Raw genomic sequence first — 22,349 nt, 5'->3', positions numbered from 1 at the left:
AAACTTAAGTGCAAAAGGTTCATTTCATTGACTACATACAGTCTCCTGAATTGGGTCCTTGCCAGCCTCATAATAGTTTTAAAAGACAAAAAATAGTTGATATGAATCAAAATTGTTTAAGTCATTTCAGTTATACACGGACTACCTTGCAATAAAAATAATTTTGTCTTCTTGAAGAAATGAACGTAACCAACTTTTATTTTTATTCTTGACACACTGTACATGTAGTGATGTACGAGTTTGTAAGCTCAACAGGATTGATCTAATGACGTCACTGACTTCAAAATTTTTATGTTTTTTTTGAAAAAAAAAAATCAAGTTCAATTTCAATGATTTATTTTTTTTCCTCAAGAGAGTACACGTCTTAATCATCTCCAAACATCTCTCGTACATGCTATTCAATAACTACAAAACCCTTAGATTTTTGCAATAATAACATTTCTCTGGTCTGTCATTCAAGCCGATTTCTCTGTTGATACGCCGGATTCTTCAACTGCAGAACAAGACCAACTCATAGTTTTCATTCTATAAATCTTTTCATTAATGTATTAGTATCTGCACTTTAAAAAAAATAGTGTCACTCATGGCGCTATTCATTACTCTCAACCAAAATAGTTAAGAAGTATAGTACAAACTGCGATCATATATGTGACAGCAAACTCTATGCTCTCACATTGCAAATATGAAACAAGAACCTATTACACTTTATTTTTCTTGCTTACGTGCTAGCAAATCACTATTATATAATCTACTATTTTTCCTTCTAAAGTGAGCAAAACTGCAATTAATGTACTAAAATTAATCCGAAAGATGCAATATTTTGTGGTATCTATTTTTGTTAAATGCTGCGTGAGAAACGTGATCTTAGTGTAAGCATCTATTATTTAAAAATTACAAAATGGTAAATATATCATTAAATACTGTAACATCGCTTGAAAACGTATTCGCTTCAACTCCGTTCAACATAACAACGCATTTCTATGAAAAACAAACTCTCAACCAAATTAGTGCCGAATTGCATATATTTATATGTATTAGGTTTTGACGACAGCAAATTACATAAAACTTTAAAAATTACATAGTTAATTCACTGTTAAAGTATTGCAGTAGGTAAAGTATAACGCTAGTTAATGTATAACACTAGGTAAAGTATAATGCTAGGTAAAGTATGAGACTTAAAGCCCCGTAATCATTCAGTGTATTTTGTTGATGTTAAATATTAAAATGCATGCGTGCGAAATCATGTTAACCACTTTTTTATGGCTGGGATCAGAACAACACAGTATACCGATTGTTTGCCGGTTTTATTTTAAATTCAAAAAACAGAAAAAACATCAGCGGATGTTTATGAACCTTTTCCCATCCTCATGTTTAGAACAGTGACTGTTAAAAATGTCAAATAATCTAGTTAATTTGTATATTTATGATATAGCTTTCCGGCAGTTGAAATAGGTGTAGAAAGATTTCCTATCGGTAAGGCATTTATAGGTTACACTGGAGCCAAACATCTCTCCACACGCCTCGCACGTCTCCATGAACAGGTGGATTGTAGCTCCTGGGGGGACGTTTCTACAAAAATGTAATACTTATATACACTATTGGAACACGCCATCAAGTTTAAATATACTAGTGATGAAAAAAATACCCATACATGCAGAAGAACTTCTACTGTTCTGTCTTGAAACATTAGTAATTTGATGATCTTCGGCTTCAACTTTAACGAATATTGTTGGTTTTGATTAGGCATATCAATTTTAGTCGGTCTGCCAAGTACATCTTATCTTAATTATTGATATGATTAAAGTTTTGATTATCCAATCATCTATTCCAATAAATAATTGATTAATTGTTCTCGAGTACATGTCTGCCAAAGTAAATCAAAAGAGATCAGTTATAAGCCGCTTCAAAAATAAGTAAAGTAAAGAGAAAATAGTGTAACTCACGGATCAAACATCTCAAGAAAAGACATTTATTATTTTGCATTCCTAGACCAAAAACTGCCGCGTTAAGAAAAAATAAATTATATTTTTAAATTCTATTCATTTTATTACGAGTTAAACGACAAAGAAAATGTTAATTGCTGGTCGGGTGACCGAGCGATAGTCGAGTACTCAAGTGCTTAATTTTAATACTAGAGCTTAATATGGTAGTTTTAACGGGTTTTTTTTTTACTAATAAGGTAAGTGAAAGTGATTCTCAATAGGATCGTGTTGATTATATTTAAACTGGTAAAACACAGCATAACCAAATCTGAAAATCAATACAATACTAAATTGGTTCTACAAACAAAATGCCAAGGTATGTCGCTGAAATGGTATTTAATGTGAAAAAGTTTTATGCGAGGGAAAAAATATTCCTCATTAAGGAAATGTTCTCGACATAGTTACATGCATTTCGTTCCTCCGTGGGACTATACATGTTTAAGATTACTTATTTACAGTCAAGTTCTGACATTTTGATAGGAATCAATGCAGTGCTGTAATGTTAGGCTGGATTGAATTTCTGGTTATCACCGCTGTGTGTCGTGCTAAGGTTGATGGAAACTCCCGAATCAATCGTAGCCTATATTCTACACAACGCGGGATAATTATTTGCAATTGTCTAATATAATATCTAAATGCTTCGTAATCAAAATCAATCCTCATTCTACGAGGGGCACTGACCATGTTTGACCATGAGAGTAGGTGTCCGTTTGTATTCAACTTGTCGTATGTGATGTGATTTTAACAAGGACTCAAAAAGGCCAGATATGAGCGTACTTGCATCTTCTACTAGTGTTCTTAATACAGGAAAGCAAAACTGTTCACCTTATAATGAGTGTTTTCAGTAATTGTAAAGAAATATAAGAGTACTAAAACATAGAAATAAGTTCACCTCTCAAAGAATGAACTCAGTAAGTGATAAAAAAAAGACATCCTGTAAAAACTACCCAGAAAAAGATTACACAGTAAAGAGTAGAAATAAGTTTACTTTCTGAATAATATACTGAGTAAGGGATTTATTATAATGATCTTCTAAAGTATGTAGTCAGTATAAAAAAAACTCACCTTCTGACGAGTGTACTCATTAAGGGATACTGCTGGTAAGACAACTGGATTGCACTCATAAAGACAACTAACAGAATTGCGACATTGGTTTTTCCCAGTGACATTATCCTGTAGGATGGTGCGTCAGTAAGTCCTACAACATTAGAAGTACGCAAAAGTAACAGAACAGTAAAGCTACTTTAGAAAAATTTTGTCAGAATTATTATTTTCAAAATTGTTTTAAATTTAATATTGAATTTCACTAAAACAGCACGAAATATCCGGATCCATTATGCTATTCGTCGATTTTGTAGCAAATAAAATGTATTAATAATGTACCTCTGAATTTATCTTTTGATTGTTCGTCTATCACTAAATATAACAATTAAAAAAAGTATTAAAGAAATAAAAATAATATTTTTCAAAAAATAATATTAAGTAGGAAGAATAATTACATTACGTGAATTTGTTGCTCTGAAATAAGGATATGAACGTAGAATACATTCGCAAAGATTTTCAGTGTATATAAGATGATGAGACAGCATCATCAATACTCAATAGCTCACGAGAGCGACTCTTCTTGTTCAATGAGATCATTATGTGGGAATATTTTTAATTGGTTCTCCAATCGATCGCGATTTGTAGAAAACTTTCGCTCATTACTCTAATTTGTTCAATGCTGACTTGCCAAGAATTCATTTATGTGTAAAGAAGTTTTCTCTTAAATATTTTACCTTAATTTTTATTTTATGTGAAAATTTAGATAAAACGCATAATTGAAACAAATTGTATGTAATTTATAATATGTGCATTTGCACAAGTGGATGTGTTTATTAAATGTGAATTTTAACCCTTGATTTTTTTTTAAAAAAAGCAAAGCCCTTTTTAATCAAAGCTACTTATGTTAAACGTTCTTGTAAATATAGAAGAAATTGAAGGCAGTGAAGTGCTCAATATTATGTCAGTTTTATCTTTTCAACATATGATCTGTGTAGCAAATAATATTACATGCACAATACAATAAAAAGCTTTATCCAAGAAAAATTAATATATCCACAGTATATCCACAATAACAAGATGAACGGTGTTGTAGAAAAAAATCCAATTTTCATCATTATTATTAGTATACTATTATTTCCGTTATCTAAATTTTAATCGACCCTTTAGTATAACGAATCGTTTTCCTAGCACAACATTGTAGATGTAATAGTCCTTTATACAATATTTTATTTTTTTTCTCTTATAATAGCTGCAAATATTTAAGTTTGAAGATATCTTGTTGAAAAATTTTGTCATATTTTATCAAATCAGTACAAAAATCACATTGGTATGCCTGCTTTACAATTTTATTTCATTCATTTGATATATTAAACATACACGAATATTTCTTTGCTTACAATTGCTGTATCTTTATCAAAGAAATGATATATCCTTGTATTTTACTTATCAGTAACACGCTAGTCTTATTTAATAATTTGAAAAGATTAGGCAATCATAATGCATTTTCATCGATTCCTAATAGAAAAAAACTTACATTGAAACTGCAAATATTGCGTATGTGCAATAAGTAGTAGTAATCATGCTTTACAATACACTCTTACCTGAATATGGAATACTTAGTGAAATTCCCTTGGAAGTCTCTTGCTATATATATGGAGATACTGAAACACACCTTCGTGTTAATTTCTTTGAAAACTTTGGCACCTTATACGTCACAAAAAGAAGTGTAGAAAATAAATCGATAGAGACATCAGTTGAGTAAGCCCATCAAAACAAACACCAAGTAGTCCAAAGTCTGACAAAAATCCTAAATTTACGAACAGATCAAAATTTACAACACAAAGATCTTTTGATTTTTATTTGTTTTCTTTAATAGGCATCCCCAATACAAGACTTAAAAGTCTTCACAGCTTTCCGATTTCCCAAAGACTTTTCAATAAAATATTGAGAATTATTTCATGTAATATTGCATTCTTTTCATATTTTGATGGATTGATAATTGTTCTGAATAAACTCACTCCAGTGTAATAACATGGTATAATGATTTTTCTTAAGATCCTTCAACAGTGACGACAAAATCCCTGACCCATGACCTCAATTCATATTCGAACGTTACATTACTACGCATTCGGTCTTTCTATTTTATTTCTATCGCTCCTGTTTTACTGTTGGTCATCCTAATGGATGTTCTATACCAAAAGATCGAGGCAAGTGATAAATTTACGTGGTTTCTTAGGATCTAATTTGTTATTCAAGAAAGTGTTTGCAAGTAAAGCATATTATATTTCAAATCTACTATTGAAAAATTACCTTTATGCACCCAATAGAATCTCTGGGAAAGCACAAGGGAAGAAATTGTGGTATACATATTTACAATTAAATGTTGCCGATATTAATTTAAATGTGATAAAATGAAATTGCATTGTATAGGTAAACAAAACTTATATTAACAAGGTAATGCTTAAGAATATTACAGATCAACTACTTATTATGAGACCAATGTGTTTAATTGCTTGAAAATGCGGTTTCAATTTAATTCACGTTGCAAAAACTGAATATTTTTATGTTTCCAATTACTTTGCATTCTCTGTTCATATTGTATCTCGGAATCATTTTTGCTAAAATTTTGTCACACAACCCTGTATTATAGATTTTGTGTTTCCATCACTGACCAAGAGACCATCTTCTTCCCATGGTTACTAAGTAATCTTTTTTCTATCTATCGAAATTCCATATTCTCAAATACACCTATACGTTAACAGAGCTAATAATCCCCTGCACAAAATCCATAGTATAGACAACGACGACCTCAGAAAAATCGCCAATCCTAAAGTAGCTTCATCCTACATGTGCCTCTGATCCTTCTCCTGAAGGGCTTCACCCTGTGATTTGTTTCCATGATCATAAAATAAATACGACAGACACGTGTGTTTCAACTTCATTTGATTCAGATTAGTTGTTACAGAAGAAAATGATTGTTTATGTATTTGGTCTTAGAGAGTCTCTTAATTCTATTATTATACTTTAAGGTTAAATACTGAAAACTGGTTGTTTTACCCACAGTTTATAACCCTCAGCTTTAGCAACACACTTAGCAACGGGTAACAAAACGAATTGTTACATGCGAGTAAATTTTACGCGTACGGTTCGAAGTAAAAAATGTTTTAAAAATAAAAAGCAGTAAAGTTTTCTTTAAATACATTCAGTATAATGTTAATAGAATGAATAATGCCTGCTTGAGAGGGCAGAAGTTGAAAATGACACCTCTCGAAAACTATTATCAATGGTTTTTTCGGTGGTGTCAATTCAAATATTGTACACCTGAACAGGTATTATTTATACAATGTGTTAATGAAGGGTCAATTTTAAAATCTATTAATTTTTGGATTTGATTAGGGTAGAATGAATCCCAATGATTCTGTCTAAACGCACAAATGCATACTTTTGTGTCTAAATTCTTAAATTATAAGTTGTACCAACATTCCTTCATAAATTTAAAGCAATATGAGCTGCAATTTTCATGGTGATTTTTTTTTGTACGAAAATGTTATTTTCTACTAAAATGACAAAAATATCATGGTTTTTAAATTTCTGTTAGCCTTATTTTCTGATAAAAGCCGTAAAGAAGCCTTAATTGAAGCAAAAATGAATTATTGTCGTCCTGTACAAAATCTGATCTGCTATAGATTCCTTAGAAGAGAAATCTTTCTACTATCAAAAACTAATAATTTTTTCTTAAATCTTATTTATCATAAAAGTTTAAGTTACATGCAGACTTAGCATACTAGCAGGTTTTTGAAGCAAAATAAAATTCTAAAAAATACAGCTCATATTGCTTTAAAATCAATACAACTTCAACAATACCACTGCAAAATTTCTTGTGTTGTTATAAATGCTTGAAACTGTCTGTGAAATTAAATAAATTTTGATACGTTAACGTAATAATAAGGAAGGAAGATACAAAATCACGATTATCAAGGAATATTTAAGTACTTTCAAAAATGTCTACTGATAATTGTGGAATTTAAAAACATGAATGGTTATTCTTTAGAATTTGTAATTTTTAAAATATGCCATGTAAATGAAACAACAAAACACTTAAATATTGAATGTGATAATGTAGTAATGTATGGAATGCTTTCAGTCTTTATCTTCAGATAGATATGAAATAGAAACATATCATTATTGAATTTGTTATAAACATAAAGGAAGGTTATATTACAGGCTTTTCCAAAATTTCGTAAATTCAACGAAGTATAAATTTAGTGGGTGATTTTAATTATGTTGATGTCATATACCTGTTTGTTGTCTGGATTTGAAGGTTTGTGTTGTGAAAAGATGTAACTAGCTGAATAAAAAAGAGTTTGATATTTTTAGAAGATTTTTTTCCTCTAGGGAGTCTATATAATAACGTTCATAAATAGGTAACATAATATAACCTTCGCATCGGTTAACAACGGTTTTCTCGGGGGTATCAATTTCAACTGTTATCCTACCAAACGGGCACTATTTATTTTATTATACTGAATGTCTTAATTTTAAAGAAAACTTAATTGACTTCTTTAGAAATGATGTGAATTCTTTGGTGAACCGTGCGCACATAATTTACGCACATGTAACAATTTGTTGTATTACCCATTACCCAGTGTGTTGCTGACGCTGAAGATGATGGAAAGAATAATAAACTGCGTCTAAGCCAATCAGATTTTAGTATTTAACTTGAAAGTATATTAATAAAATGTTCTACACTTCTATTGCTGTGCCAACATATTGATTAAGAGATACCTTGGACCATTATATAGGGGTGTGTTACCGGTGATACATATACACAGATTAACCTTACAAATACATTTATTGATAACAAACTCAATATTTCTCCCTTTTTCCACAAAAAAACAAATGAAAACAGATATTATATTAATTCTTTCAAAGAGTTCCATTTCATAAAACAATGATGCTTTTAAGTTTTGTCCCAAGTGTACCAATTCAAGTGCAAGATGAACATCGTGTATATTTTTACGTTTTTTTATTCACGTGATCAATGAATGATAAACTCACGTGCCAGACAATGTATTTAGCGACATGAATTCAAAATAATTAATTTCAAACCTTAGGAGTTTAACAACCTTCACACGATCGGGAAAATCTTTGCAATATACCGTTGAAACCTAAGTTGTAAATTCAATATATTGGGGCTTTTTATGATAATCTCAATGTGTTAGCTATTATTATAAGTAACAATATATGTCTGAGCATGAATCATGAATATAATGCCTACTTTAAGGAATATCATTAATAATCCTTAATCCTTTGTTTATGTATAACAATCAAAATTGATATTAAAAAGGGCATTACTGTATGCCGTTGCTACAGTAATCTTACAGATCATGTATTCCAATGTATTTCAGTTGTCTGCCGAAAATAAACAAGACAACATTTACCGAACTTGGCAATCAGGCGAACTCTTCCTTTGATATCCACACTTTGTCAAACTAATATCCCTGTTCATTATACCTTTAACCAAATAAACCAGTTTATAGATATTTCCTTCTTTGTTCTTATAACCAATTTTTTTAACTTTGTATAACTATCACTTAAAAATGTCATAATTTAAAGTTAATAAAAAATTCCAATGCACATATCATCTGTATTAAAAATTGATAAAAACCAACACAAGGCACATTCTCTTGCATAATTCACTCAAACTTAATTAAGGAATTATAACACTCTTACAAATGTGACTCTTTGATGGGAGGAATGACATTTATCTTAAGTAAAACACACAACCCCTATTACCCTATAGCTCCGTTCATGGCCTTCGAAAAATATGTCATGTTGGAAATTTTGTGGAAGATTGTTCATTAAATTTTCAATGTGACACTTCAATCTACTAACACTTACCCTATTTGAGGGAACGGTAGTAAGCGTCGGTATACTGGGGTAGACATATTAATAAGGTCCACGACCGATGCCGTTTTAACATATCTTATTGCGTTTTATCTTAAAAACGTTAACATAATAACCATAGTTTTATTTTTGTTTCTGTATATTAATTAACCATTGATATTACGAGCATTTCCAATTAATCTATTTGAAAACCAGACCAACTATCCCGCCATAAAGGATGAATTAGCATACAGGTAATTAGTAACGTGTTAATTAATACAAACATTTTCTGTATCAATGAAATAACATCACTGTGGTGGGAAAAGGGAGGCTGTCTAGCTGACACTTAGTCAATGCGCCAAGTTTATGGGATGAACATTTTCAATGGAACATCAACATCTAAATCTATGCATGACTTCACGATCTTTGGAGATTAATATCGATCGCTTACACTTGCTTAAGTCTTTATTCATGATATTGCAAAATATGTTATAAAAATGATTGTGCAAATTAATGAATTACAGTGTTCTTTCAGTAATAATAATCATTTTTTTCCTTTTTTTTCTTTTCAGTTTTTAGTTTCTCCAGTTTTCATGGTCTGTTTTTTTTTTCAAGCTTGGAACATAAAATAACCGATAAAGTAGCTAAGTTTTGTGCACCAATTTTGTGCATTAATATCATAGATATGATCGATCTATTTCATAACTTTCTTTTGGAGTAATATTTTTCACTGAAATTAAGTGCACATTTAGTGCGCATTTTTTCGGGGATTGTACATGTATTTTTCATATTAAAAGAAAATTCATCTTTAAGATTTTTTTTAACAAGAAATAATTTACCTATATAAAGTTTTAGATACTTTAGGGACGTGAGGCGGGCAACAAAAACTCGCAATTTATCATTCTATTAAAATTATTTACATGTATCTTTATTTCTTTGGATCCTACATACATACAGATATCAAGAAAATGTTGTGCAATAACCCAGAATAGCTTAATAAAATAAGTGACTTGATCGAAAATTTAAATTCTTATTTATGAAAACAACATTTACGTAAAAGGGCAACTGATGCAGAAAAATATACCTAAAACTTGGGTCTATGACAACTCATCGAAATACAACTCATCGAAAAAATTCATCGATGCGACAACTTACCGAATGGACAGCTCATGGATACGACAAGTCATGGAATAGACATCTCATGGATACGACAATACCTCGATACTCATCGAAACTTATCAAAAGTAAAAATAAAAGTGAAAAAGTAGACACTAAAAGTGAAAAGTAAAACTCAAAAACTAATAGGTATCAACAATTTAATTGTATTCGCACTGATTAACATTTACATAAATACCTTACATCCTTCAAGGTATGGTAAATAATTGCCTTTCGCGACTCGTTCTCCGAATGTTGAAACGATCGAGTAAATCTTTTTGTTTTTTCCAATAACTTTTTTCCGATCACAAATGTAAATAAAACCATTGAAAGCTATTTTGTTTTATTCCTTTGTGAAGGAATAAATGTAAAATCGCTTCTTCCCTCAGCCATATCGTAATTGAGAAAAACATGAAGACGATAACCTGAAAAGTGTTTAAACATTTATATTTTTATTTCAATTTATGTCAATGAGTTGTCGTCATCCGCGAGATGTCTTTCGTTGACATGTCGCGTCGGTGAGTTTACTTTCGATTAGTTGACTTTCGATGAGTTGTCGCATTCGGCGAGTTGTCTTTCGATGAGATGTCCGGCACCGCTAAAACTTTTGTATATAATTGCAAACCAGAACATGCTAAAAATATACAGAATAACATGCACGTATATTACGCGAGATTGTTTCCCATAGTACATATTGGACCTATCAGCTTAAAGTTTAACATTTGATGTCATATTTCAGATCATTGTAATTTGGACTTATTATTTGACATCTGAACTAAAAAAAAAATACATGTATAAATTTAAAATACATAGAAGCATTTAAATATTTGAAATGTTTTTAAAAAAAATCTATAAAAAGTGTAAAATCTATAAATTTCACACCTTGCACACCTTGTCAGCAATATGAATGAAAACGTGATACTAAAAAGCACTGTGTGACAAGATTATAGTTTTTTTTTAAAGCGCTGACTTCGCTGCTTTACAAGCTCGTGTCATGAATATATCAGTTGTAATCGTTCTCACCTAACCCGCCGATATGACACGTGTAGCTATATATCCGATATGTTATTATTTCATTCAATGCAAATACAATGTGTATGGCAAGACTATTCCTTAACAACAATAAAATAAACAGGTCGATATTCAAGGCTTTACAAATTCATGTTTAATGAATAAACAAAGGATCTCAAAATATTCAGATGATTATGTTAAGAATAGTAATACATTGTCAACATTCGCATGTACATTGTACAGGAACGACATTAGTGAAATCTATCATTCATGGTCAGATAAAGCAATCATAATGCCTTCTTAATGATAATACAGCACTGGTCTTTACCTGATTTATTGATATCAGAAAAATGAGGACCAAGTCAATTCCCATAACACAAATTAAAAAAAAAACACAACAACACCGTACATGTATCAATCCACAGCAATGTCTTTACTTAAGTCGAACACAGAGCAATTTAATGCATTCGTGTGTGACCGGTGTCGTATAATTTAAGGTCCGCCCTGTAAAATGGTCCGGCCAGACCTTTAATGTTAACATTTAGGGTCCGACTTTCTCCTATAAGAAAAGGTCCTACCCGTAGTCACTTATTAAAAGTTCTCTTAAAGTATTTCTTCTTTTTGCTCATGTACATGTATCTTAAAGATGTCTTTGTTTATGTAATCCAATCGGACATTTGTGTATCGTACATGTATGACCGTATTACTAATTAAATTACTTTTGGAATATTAAATATTGATAGCGGGTTAGATTTTGACCAATTGTATAAGAATCTGAAGAAAAGAAAACCAGGAATATTTTGACAATAATTTGCACACACTATTAAGTCCCTTTGTTTTTAAATCTCTTCCGGTGTATATGTTTTACGACAGGTGAACACGGGTAAAAGAAGCCCTGCAGGCATTCACACCTGTGCTAATCAGAATACACCCCTGAACTGTGAAAGAAAAAATGTCTCCGCTGTAGTGTTCTACACAACTTAGATTGTCTTTTTAGCTCGTGCTTTGTTTAAATTTCAGTAGGTCAGGAACGTATGATTATATACTATTAATTTATACGTCTCTAGGTAGATTTAACATTTATTTAGTGTATAATAAATGATAAGAGGCCGCATACATGTATATGGATTACCTGAACAAAAGCGATATACATGTACGTTGACAATATAGTGAACATACGTAACTGTGGTAACTATAAGGGCGTGAAAAAACAAAAGGAAGTTAATTAGAAGACACATGTACAGATCACAGGTTTACAGATCCCCTACAGAGAAGATGACAACGTGAAGAAACTGATAAGAAGAGCAGCCGTCCTACCCCTAGTTCCTCTAGACAGCATCGAAGACGTGTGGTTCCAAGCCCTGGAAGACCGCGATGAAGCCGACCTGACGGAAGTGACAGAGACCTTTACAGACTATGTGACAGAACAGTGGGTGAATGGTGACAGACTTCTTTGGAATCACTTCGGAACCAATGGACCACGGACCAATAACAACCTAGAAGCATGGCATGGGAAGCTGAAGAGGATGGCCCTACACGCAAACCCAAACATCTACACTGTCATCAAGATATTCAAGGACATCCAGAACAGCAAAGAAATTCTTCAAATCCAGAAACAAGCAGGAGGAACCATTCGGCAACCGACAAAGAAGTACGCGACCATCAAGAGGAGACTGCAGACCCTGAAGGAGCGATACCAGGACAGGATCATCGACCTTATGACCTACGCAGATTCAGCATCGGAACTTCTTCATTTAGGACATTGACATAGTGACAGTGAAAGTGAAAGGACATTAAGACAGACTCCGTGCCCAAATTACTTTGTAAATATTGTATATATACTGGTATGAATTATACTTTTAAAACTTTATGTCATTTTGAATTGTTAATATTTATTTTTAGACAACCATGTATTTATGAGTGTTTTAAAACAGTGCTATGTGTCCAAAAAAAGACAATTGTGTATAAAATGTAATGCAATTTTAAAACATTATTTTATTTTTTTAAATAATATGTAGTGCTAATAAATTAAATAAATATATTAAAATTTAGTCAATGTTTTCTTTTTATTTATGCAATAATTTTAATTATAACGACATTCAAAAATGACAAACTGTTATATTATTTTTCATTCAAGGAATCACAGGTAGACTTTACCTCAGAGGTAAAGTCTACCTGTGCCCCTTTAGAAGGCCTCATAATTGCCCAGTTTAATTGTATAATGATAATTGGGCAGTAGGCGTTCGGAGAATCAGCCGTACCTATTATCAAAAAGCATGTTTTGATTGACCACAGGAACATGTAGTGTTTATTCATTCTTTCTTTATTCACTTTAGGCTTAACAGCCCATCCGTATTCATGTACATATAACATATAAGATTTTCTCCAACAATATGGTTTGATATATTTTTTATGAAAAAGATCATACAAATGACACACCAATAGAAAATTCATCTTCCACACAATAAATATTACAATATAATTATACATTTTCTTCGAATTCTGAGTGTTCTATTCAATCGACACTTTAAAAGTAATGAAAGTCTGATAGTGTGGTAATAATCTCTCTCTCTCTCTCTCTCTCTGTTTTTTTTCTCAAAATATACATGCAATTTTGTTTAAAAAAAAAAAAGTAAAGTGTTTATTCCCGACCGTATTTGATCACCTCAATATTCTCAAAGATTGATTCCATATTCCTCTATTTACAATGTCCAATATTTTTACATGTATATAATAATGCATACTAATGCAGGATTTGGAAACGAGTAAACACTGAATAGATAAATCCGTTTCCATCGATAAATTCTACAAATTTCAAATTTTGGTATGTCCAAGTTAGGATTTTTCATAAATGAAAATTTAAAGTTGAACTAACAGCGTACTTACAAAAATTGCGTTGAGGGAGAAATATAAGAAGCAAGGTATATAACCTGTGATATGTTACAAAGTGTTTTTATGCAGAAATATAAATCTATTTGTAAACTGCCTAAAAATAACATCCTTGCTAATTTAATAAGATTTATTAATTAAAAAATAAATCAATTTATTTTAGAGTGAAGCAAAGTTTTTTAATTATTCCGGAATTTTTTATTCCGGACATTTGTACAGTTTTGGTTTACGTTTAACAAACTTCCTTTTTGAAAAAGGCAGCAACCGGGATGCACATGAAATAGTTGTGAGAAAAATATTTTCAAATAAGTGAATCTTTTGTACAAAATATCGTGCGAGATTATTGAAACTGGTTCGAGTAACAATTTACAGTCGCAATATTTACGTCGATAGTCGAAAAAAATAAAGGATTAAGTCGATGTTGGTGGATTTCTGTTGGCCTGACGTTAGCGTGCGCACATCATGCCGAAAGTAAAGAAGTGTAACCGGATTGCAGAGCGGAGAGAAGGTCCGACAAAAAATCAACAGCAGTCAAAAGCAAAGAGGGGGCAATCTGTAAACAGGGACACTTCGGAGACAGTTGAGAAATCCCCGGAGGTTGACCATGTGGTTGGAAACCCAAAACCTTGCCCGGAATCAGGTACAGTTCAAAATTTTACTGAACACAATGATATTCCTCAAATGATTGTTAGCTATAACAACGTTTTAGGTTTAAATGTCTCTCCAGAGGTGAAGAACAAAATAATTAACGGTCAGTACGTAGACTTGGCAAAAATGTTTGTTAATTCCAATGAGCCTCAAAAACAATCGCTTGTTATGGTTAACGGCGAGATTCAAGCTACGGAAAAAAATGCCAAAAATATTACTAATATTCAACAATGGACGGATGCTTTTATCATATTTGCAAGCATTTATTTGGAGGCTCATCCTACTAAAGCCTTAGATCTCTTGAAATACATGAATGACGTTAGGTTAGCAGCAGCTAGGTCATCCGGTTTAGGATTTAAAGAGTATGACCAGCAGTTTCGATTAAAGCTTGCAAAAAACCCATCGGGAGCATGGGGGACAGTTGACTCAGAATTGTGGTTAATTTACATTACACCTATAAGTAGGTCATTTCTGGCTGCTGATACACAAAACCAGAGTCAGAATAGGAAGTGTTATACATATAATTTTCAGGGGTCTTGTTTCAAGGCACCCTGCGGTTATTTGCATCAATGTATAAAATGTAATGCCCAGCATCCGCTAGCAATTTGCCCAAAGAAAGAGCAGATGCAGTCATCCAGGGGGGACCAGCCATTTCGTAGTCAGGGCTCCAATAGAGGAAATAGGGGACAGTACCAAAATACAGGGAGTAGAGGAGCATTCCATTTTAGAGGGGGTAGAGGCAATCACTACTAGGCTCAATGTCTGGAAATTGGGATATACCCCAATTAAAATTCAGAATTTAAAACCACTACTACAAAATTATTCAAATAAGGCTGTAGGAACTGAATTATTACAAGGTTTTCAGTTTGGTTTTAGAATTCGCTATAAGGGTCCAAGGCTAGGGGGTGAATCAAAAAATTTAAAATCTGTTTTGCAATTTCCAGAAGCAGCAAGGGAAAAAATAAATAGTGAGGTTTCTTTAGGCAGAATTGCAGGCCCCTTTTCAAACAAACCAATATCCAACTTAAGAGTTTCGCCAATAGGTATAGTCCCCAAGTCTGGAGGTAGCTGGAGATTAATAACACATCTTTCTTATCCAGAAATGAATAGTGTTAATCATTTCATAGACCCGGAGGACTGTTCGGTTGCATACACACCTCTAGATCAGGTATTACAGGAGGTTGCACGGTTAGGTAAAGGCACTGTTTTGGCAAAAATGGACATAAAGTCTGCATTTAGACTAATGATTATAAACCCAGGAGATTTTGACCTTCTAGGTTTCAAGTTTGAGGGAAATTATTATATTGATAAGTGCCTGCCAATGGGCTGTGCAATTTCTTGTAATCTATTCGAAAAATTTTCAACATTTTTGCAATGGGAATTGAAAAGACGAATTGAAACGGGTAAAATTTTTCATTATTTAGATGATTTTTTATTTTTGGGTGCCTCTGGTTCAGACGAGTGTGTTCAGCTGATGCGAGGGTTCCAGGACTTGTGCGAATTCATTGGTGTTCCCTTGGTTCAAGAAAAGACAATGGGTCCTTGTACAAACATAATTTTTCTAGGTTTAGAAATAGACACCTCAGACATGGTTGTAAGAATCCCACCAGAAAAAATACAGCAATTAACTGCACTTCTAACATCAAGTTTGATCAAAAAATCTCTCCAGCTTCAGGAAATTCAGAGTATTGTTGGGAGTTTAAATTTTTTTAGCAAAGGTGTCCCAAATGCAAGGGCTTTTAATAGGCGGTTTTATGATGCAACTTGTGGAATAACCAAACCTCATTATCATATAAAATTAAGTAGTGGTATCAAGGAAGATATAATGATGTGGTTAAAGTTTTTGCAAGACTTTAATGGGGTAAGATTGATCCATGAAAGTGAGTGGTTAAGCAGTGACAATATCGAGTTGTACACCGACAGCAGTGGAAATCCAGAATTAGGGTGCGGTGCTTACTGTCAGGGTCATTGGTCTTACTGGTCATGGCCCCTTGGTTGGGAAAGCTCAATCTTCAAGGAAATGTCATTTCTGGAATTAGTGCCTATACTACTGGCAATGTATTTGTGGGGGAAAAAATATTTTGCAAACAAAAAAATCATAATGTATATTGACAACAATGCTTTAGTATCCATAGTTAACAGGCAGACATCAAAATCAAAAAGGGTTATGATATTATTAAGGAAATTGGTACTCTTGCTCCTTAGAAATGACATCATGTTTAAAGCACAACACATATTAGGGAAGAAAAATAATATAGCTGATTCTTTATCTCGTAAACAGTTTCATCACTTCCATCAGCTAGCACAGTGGGCAGACTTGAACCCAGAGACCATTCCAGACGAATTTCTAGCAATGATGTCAGAGATGAAGTGAACAAATTATTACAACTAGCAACAGCACAAAATACACAAGAGACATACAGACAAGGGTTGACATGTTTTGAGGAATTTCGTGATACTATCAGCCTTGAAAGGCTTTGGCCCCTTCCTTTAGAGCAAATTATACAATTTGTTGGTTACATGTCAGCAAGAGGGTTGGGAGAATCTACAGCAAAGACCTATCTGTCTGGAATTTCATACTATCTCAAGTTGTATAATTACACAGATGTGACTCAAAATTTCATAGTCAGAAAATTATTAGAAGGTTGTAGAAGAAAGGCTAAGTCTAAAGATATCAGATTACCAATAACATTAAACATTTTGGAGAGCATTTTGAAATCATTGCCAATTGTCTGCAATGATATTTATGAAGCAAAACTTTTTGCAGCTGCTTATAGTTTAGCTTTTTTTGGATATTTTAGGGTAGGTGAGATAACTGAGGGGAAAAAACAAGCTGTAGGTCATGCAGTCCAATTTAAAAACCTGGAGTTGTCATCAGATAAATCTTTAATGAAATTATATCTGGAACACTCCAAAGCTGATCAAAGGGGAAAGGGGGAAATGGTTATTATTCAGAATGTTCAATCATTAACTAGCATAAAGCCAGTTTATATTATGGCAGAATTTTTAAAAGTTAGACCCATTAGACAAGGCAACTTGTTTTGCCACTTTGGGGGTCAGCCGCTTACTCGTTTTCAGTTTACATCGGTGTTGAGCAAAGTATTGAAAACAATTGGCATTGATAGCACTAAGTACAAATCCCATTCTTTTCGAATAGGTGCGGCTACCAATGCAGCCAAATTGGGCTTGTCAGATGATGAAATCTGTAAAGCTGGTAGGTGGAAATCCAACTCTTACAAATCATATATAAGATTTTAAGAATGTAATGGTCTTAATTACAGTCACATTTACTAAAAATATTTTTTCAGAAATTGAAGCTTGGTTTGTGGGTTCTTCTATAGTGAAAAGAGCATTTGTTGCAGCCAGAGATAGGCCAGGTGGAGTGTCCTTGGGTCTTCAGAGGTTAGGGATAAATATGTGGTGGCAAGGAAAAGGGGGTATGATCTGGACAGACATGTATAAAAAAATTAAAACTTTGTTGAAAGTTAATGACAAACCCCAGTATTTGATAATGCATTGTGCTGCAAATGACATGGGCAAAACAAAGTTGAAAGAGTTAATTGAGAATGTCAAAACCACTTTAGGGAAAATTCAGCTACTTCTGCCTGATACAAAAATTATATGGTCACAATTGTTACCTAGGAGGAAATGGAGATACTCTGAAGATGTCAATGCCATGAACAAATCTTTAAAAAGGTTAAACAGCTCCATTGCAGCTGAGCTTGTTAGAAAGGGGGGTGGCTACATTAAGTACCCAGATATTAAACCCAATGATGAGCTGTTGTTTGACAGGGATGGTGTTCATTTGTCTGAAAAAGGAACCGAAATATTTTTAAATACAATTTGTGCTGCTATTGAACAATTTAGCAAAACTGGGATACTTGTTTATCCCAAACTCTACTAGTTTTGAACCAAGTTTATTGTTCATATGGGATGTGGCAAGGTCTAGGCTTAAGGAACTACCCGCTTCCCCCACATGGTGGCGGTGGCTTCACTAAATACATACAGTGCATGCATTCACTTTCGCCATGTGGATGAATGCGCGTGTTGTTCCCGATCTACTTGTGCACAATTGATGTGCAGTTGAAATTATTTGATAATGACAATTTGAAGTTGAACAATTTTTGTCTCGGGTTGCCGTTTACCGGAATCTGAGTTGACCAAGTTGGTGTTTTGCATTTATATTGATTGCAATTGTTGAAGTTGTAATATTGTTTTTGAGCCATTTGCTAATTTTTTATGTTGCAAATATTTTCTTTGCCGTTAACCGGAAAGAATAAATTTGCACAGTTGGTTGTTTGAAAATTGTTGAATTTTTTAGACAATGATGTGTTTTTGACCATACCCATTTGGTGTCAATGCACTAATGGCATTTCCATTGTAAAATTATGATGTAATTTACAAATACTTTATTTACACATATTTTACTCATTGTCTTGAAGCCAAGACCAAACAATGCCACAGAGGGGGGTAGATTACAATACATGAAAACAATAAATCTGTTGTGAATCTGATTTGGTGTTTTATTTTCATTATTTAGAGTTCAGTATGGCATGTTAGAAAATATGGATTGGTTTTATGAGTGCTGACCATGTTGAGTGGTAGCATGCTTCAGGTCTACAATAAGAAAAATATGTATCCCCTTTGAGTAAAAGATTGACGTCCTTACTAAAAAAAATAGTGTCTAAGAAAAGCAGGCTTGTATTGGTATAATTTATTAAGTCTCTCTCTCTCTCTCTCTCTCTCTCTCTCTCTCTCTCTCTCTCTCTCTCTCTCCTGACTTCCATATTAGAAAGGGGCCTAATTTCACATCACTAGATGAGATCTGCCCCGATGGAAAAATAGGATCTTTTAATTTAGGAGTAGGATTTGATATTATGACTCAAGAAAAGATCCGCTTGTTGAAATACTGGATGTAAATAATCAATATTCATATACTAGACTCTTGCTTTGCAGGCACGTAGCGGGGAGGAGGGGGGGGTCTAATTTTCTCGCAGAAACTAATTTTCTTAAATTTACATATAAAAAATTGAATTACCATGGAGTCCCCCCCCCCCACTTTTTTGGGAGTATGTATATAAAATTGGCATGAAAATAAGGAAATTATGAGTGAAATTGAAGTTATAACACGCCAGCCAGCCAGCCCCCCCCCCCCCCCCCCTCCCCACTCACGGATTAGGATTTTGAAGATTTCAGAAAATTCAAACTTCCCCCTTTTTTTCGTTTGCTTATCAAGATTGTTTTGATGAGTCTGCCCCCCCCCCCTCTTTCAAAAACGATGCTACGTGCCTGCTTTGATTTACCCCGAGGATCTTTTAATTTAGGAGTAGGACCCAATACTATGGCTCAAGAAAAGGTCCGCCCGCCGTTGAAATACTGGATGCAGATAATCAATATGCCTATTGATTCTTACTTTGATTTACCCCGAGGATTTTTTTAATTCAGGGGTAGGATCTAATATTAAGGCTCAAGAAAAGGTCCACACGTTGAGAAAAACTTGTTAACACCTGTAGTTAAACAATGAATTAAGTACAAGTAGTTATTACATATTGAACAAGTTTTGATGTTCATCTAGATTACACTTTTATTTAGGGGGTAGGATACAATATCATTGTACAGAAAAGGTCCACCCCATTGAAATGCTGTATGTAAATACAATTCACAGTATTTTTACCCGATGACTTTTAATTTAGAGGTAGGACCCAATATTATAGTTCAAGAAAAGGTCCGCCATGTTGAAAGAACTGGTCATACATGGATGTAGTTTAATATTCATTTGATTCTTGTTGTGATATTTTTCACTTGATCTTTTTAATGTTGGAGTGGACATAAAATTGACTTCAGGGAAGTTTTTTTTATTTATTCAGAGTAGTTACACATTATTTATAAGTATTTAAATAATTGATTTTCATCGCAAGATATTTCAATTAAAGGAATAAGACCCGGTTCATGTATATATAAATGCATTGTGTCCCTAAAATGATCGTAAAGTTAATGTAATATTTAGTAGGAGAAGTTACTGTAGTAAAACATATTTATAATTAAGTTTTATCCGACGACTTTTTAAAAATGTGGCAAAGGCCTGAAATCCATTGCAAACGATTGTCCGTCTCATTGAAATAATCTTAAAATATTAAGCTATGTTTGGGCTATTTGTCTGACGGTATTGATTTTCATCTAATGGCCTTTTTATTCTTTAAATTGGTGAAGGGCCAAGAAATGCATTTCATAATGTTTATATGATACTTTTGGAAACTCATTTTGAATGATTTTTCAGAATTTATGAAAGTAATATGGACAATTATGTCTGAACTTCAATTTCTATGCTCATATTTAAAAATCATTGCATATGAGGACTTATATCAACCTTTTTAAATACCCCATTGTCAATGTTCAAAAGAGAGGTACGTCCTATTGAATTAAAAGCAGTTAGTACTACCCCATATTTGGGACAACATAAGTAGAACGCGCGTTGATATTTTCTTCAGGGACATTCATCAGAATGCTTAACGGACAAACTACTTTATGCTGCATATAGCTTGCGCTTAGAAGAACTGCGTTTGTATATTTGTGCATTTCTACTACCGTGGCTATTCACGTGTGTTAAAAATGTACAGTTACCTGTATTTATTTCTAGTGCACAATGATAAAGTCACCAATACACAAATGTGATGTTTTTTTCTTATCAAAATATGTTTGTACTTGTATGCGTATGTTTGTCAGTCGTTTGATACTGATCATTTTTGAAGCCACAATTAATCAACTAAAACAACAATATTTTTTAATGTGAGCATGGAACAAAGTTAATGGTACGTAATCTTTTCTTTTTTACCTTCTAAAGTAAAAATCAAGATGTACAAACATTCCGGCAAGCAATCAAATATTGTGTATAAAACAGACAAATACCACGTGCGTTTGTTGAATCGTAAACACGTTATAGACCGTCATGCATTGCAACTCATTCACTGGATTGGAGAATTTGTTTGCCAAAAATACTGTCACGTGTTAAATAATGCTATCCATATAAGGTAGTGTACCCGACCCGTTAAATGCTACATAGGACTTCAACCACGAATTTACGCACTTGTAGTATTTTTCTAAAACACTCAATTGCTGAGATATAAAATGACATTTTTAAAGTATAGTGGGTCATCTCTCCACGTTTTTTTTTGATTGAAATTGGTTTGATTTCCTTTAAACCTTATATAGACTATGACAAAAATATGGAGCCCAGACCCACTCTATAAAAGAAAAAGCATTGAAGTTATAAAAAATGACACTATTTGGAGGTTTTGACACGCCTACGCCAGTGTAAATCAACCTATTCCAAATATTTAACATATTTTTAAAAAGGTTATAAATCGATATTGTGGTAAATATACATTGTTTTCAATAATTTAGAAAGAAATTATGAGATTTGTTCATATTTTAATTTTATAGTATCTTATCTAACCTCAAATAGGCAGTTTACACGCCTTATTCACCCATCTACTTTTACCGGGGTGTCAACATTTGCCTTTTTCACACAAATATTTTCTTTTTTAGAAATTTTTAAACTGAATCACCTTAAATTCTTTTAAGATACAAAATGCTAAGACAGCCGAAGGAATGTGGCTCTTTGCTAATATTACATGTGTTTAATTTCTTATGAACAAATCAATTCCTTTGGATACTCCCCTTCTTTGATATTAACAAAGGCAAAAGTCTGATCCAAAAATATAATTATAGAAAAAA

General features: G+C 32.8%; 1 protein-coding gene and 1 long non-coding RNA gene across 4 annotated transcripts; one reads left to right on the top strand and one right to left on the bottom strand.

Annotated features, from left to right (window-relative positions):
• Positions 1-1,271: 1,271 nt before the first annotated feature.
• On the bottom strand, positions 1,272-4,737 carry LOC128174826 (uncharacterized). Of its 2 annotated transcripts, none has more exons than XR_008242585.1 (3): positions 4,628-4,737; positions 3,048-3,180; positions 1,272-1,569 (listed from the first exon to the last, which is right to left on the bottom strand). It is a non-coding gene; the product is annotated as an uncharacterized LOC128174826 (long non-coding RNA). The 2 variants fall into 2 exon arrangements; XR_008242586.1 differs by lacking the exon at positions 4,628-4,737 and adding an exon at positions 3,482-3,555.
• Positions 4,738-14,087: 9,350 nt separating this feature from the next.
• Positions 14,088-18,543, top strand: LOC128174661 (uncharacterized). 2 transcript variants are annotated; one of them, XM_052840165.1, is made up of 3 exons: positions 14,088-14,607; positions 17,773-17,829; positions 17,924-18,543. In XM_052840165.1, exons 1-3 carry the CDS (start codon positions 14,430-14,432, stop codon positions 18,517-18,519), a joined length of 831 nt encoding a protein of 276 aa, XP_052696125.1. In that variant the 5' UTR covers positions 14,088-14,429; the 3' UTR covers positions 18,520-18,543. The 2 variants fall into 2 exon arrangements, with proteins under 2 accessions (XP_052696125.1, XP_052696119.1); XM_052840159.1 differs by having other exon boundaries at positions 16,897-17,829.
• The last annotated feature ends 3,806 nt before the right edge of the window (positions 18,544-22,349 follow it).

The sequence above is a fragment of the Crassostrea angulata genome, chromosome 1 (assembly GCF_025612915.1).
Source record: "Crassostrea angulata isolate pt1a10 chromosome 1, ASM2561291v2, whole genome shotgun sequence".
Taxonomy (NCBI): Eukaryota; Metazoa; Mollusca; class Bivalvia; order Ostreida; family Ostreidae; genus Magallana; species Magallana angulata.
Note: the sequence above shows the minus strand (reverse complement) of the source record. Positions and strands in the feature narration are given on the sequence as shown.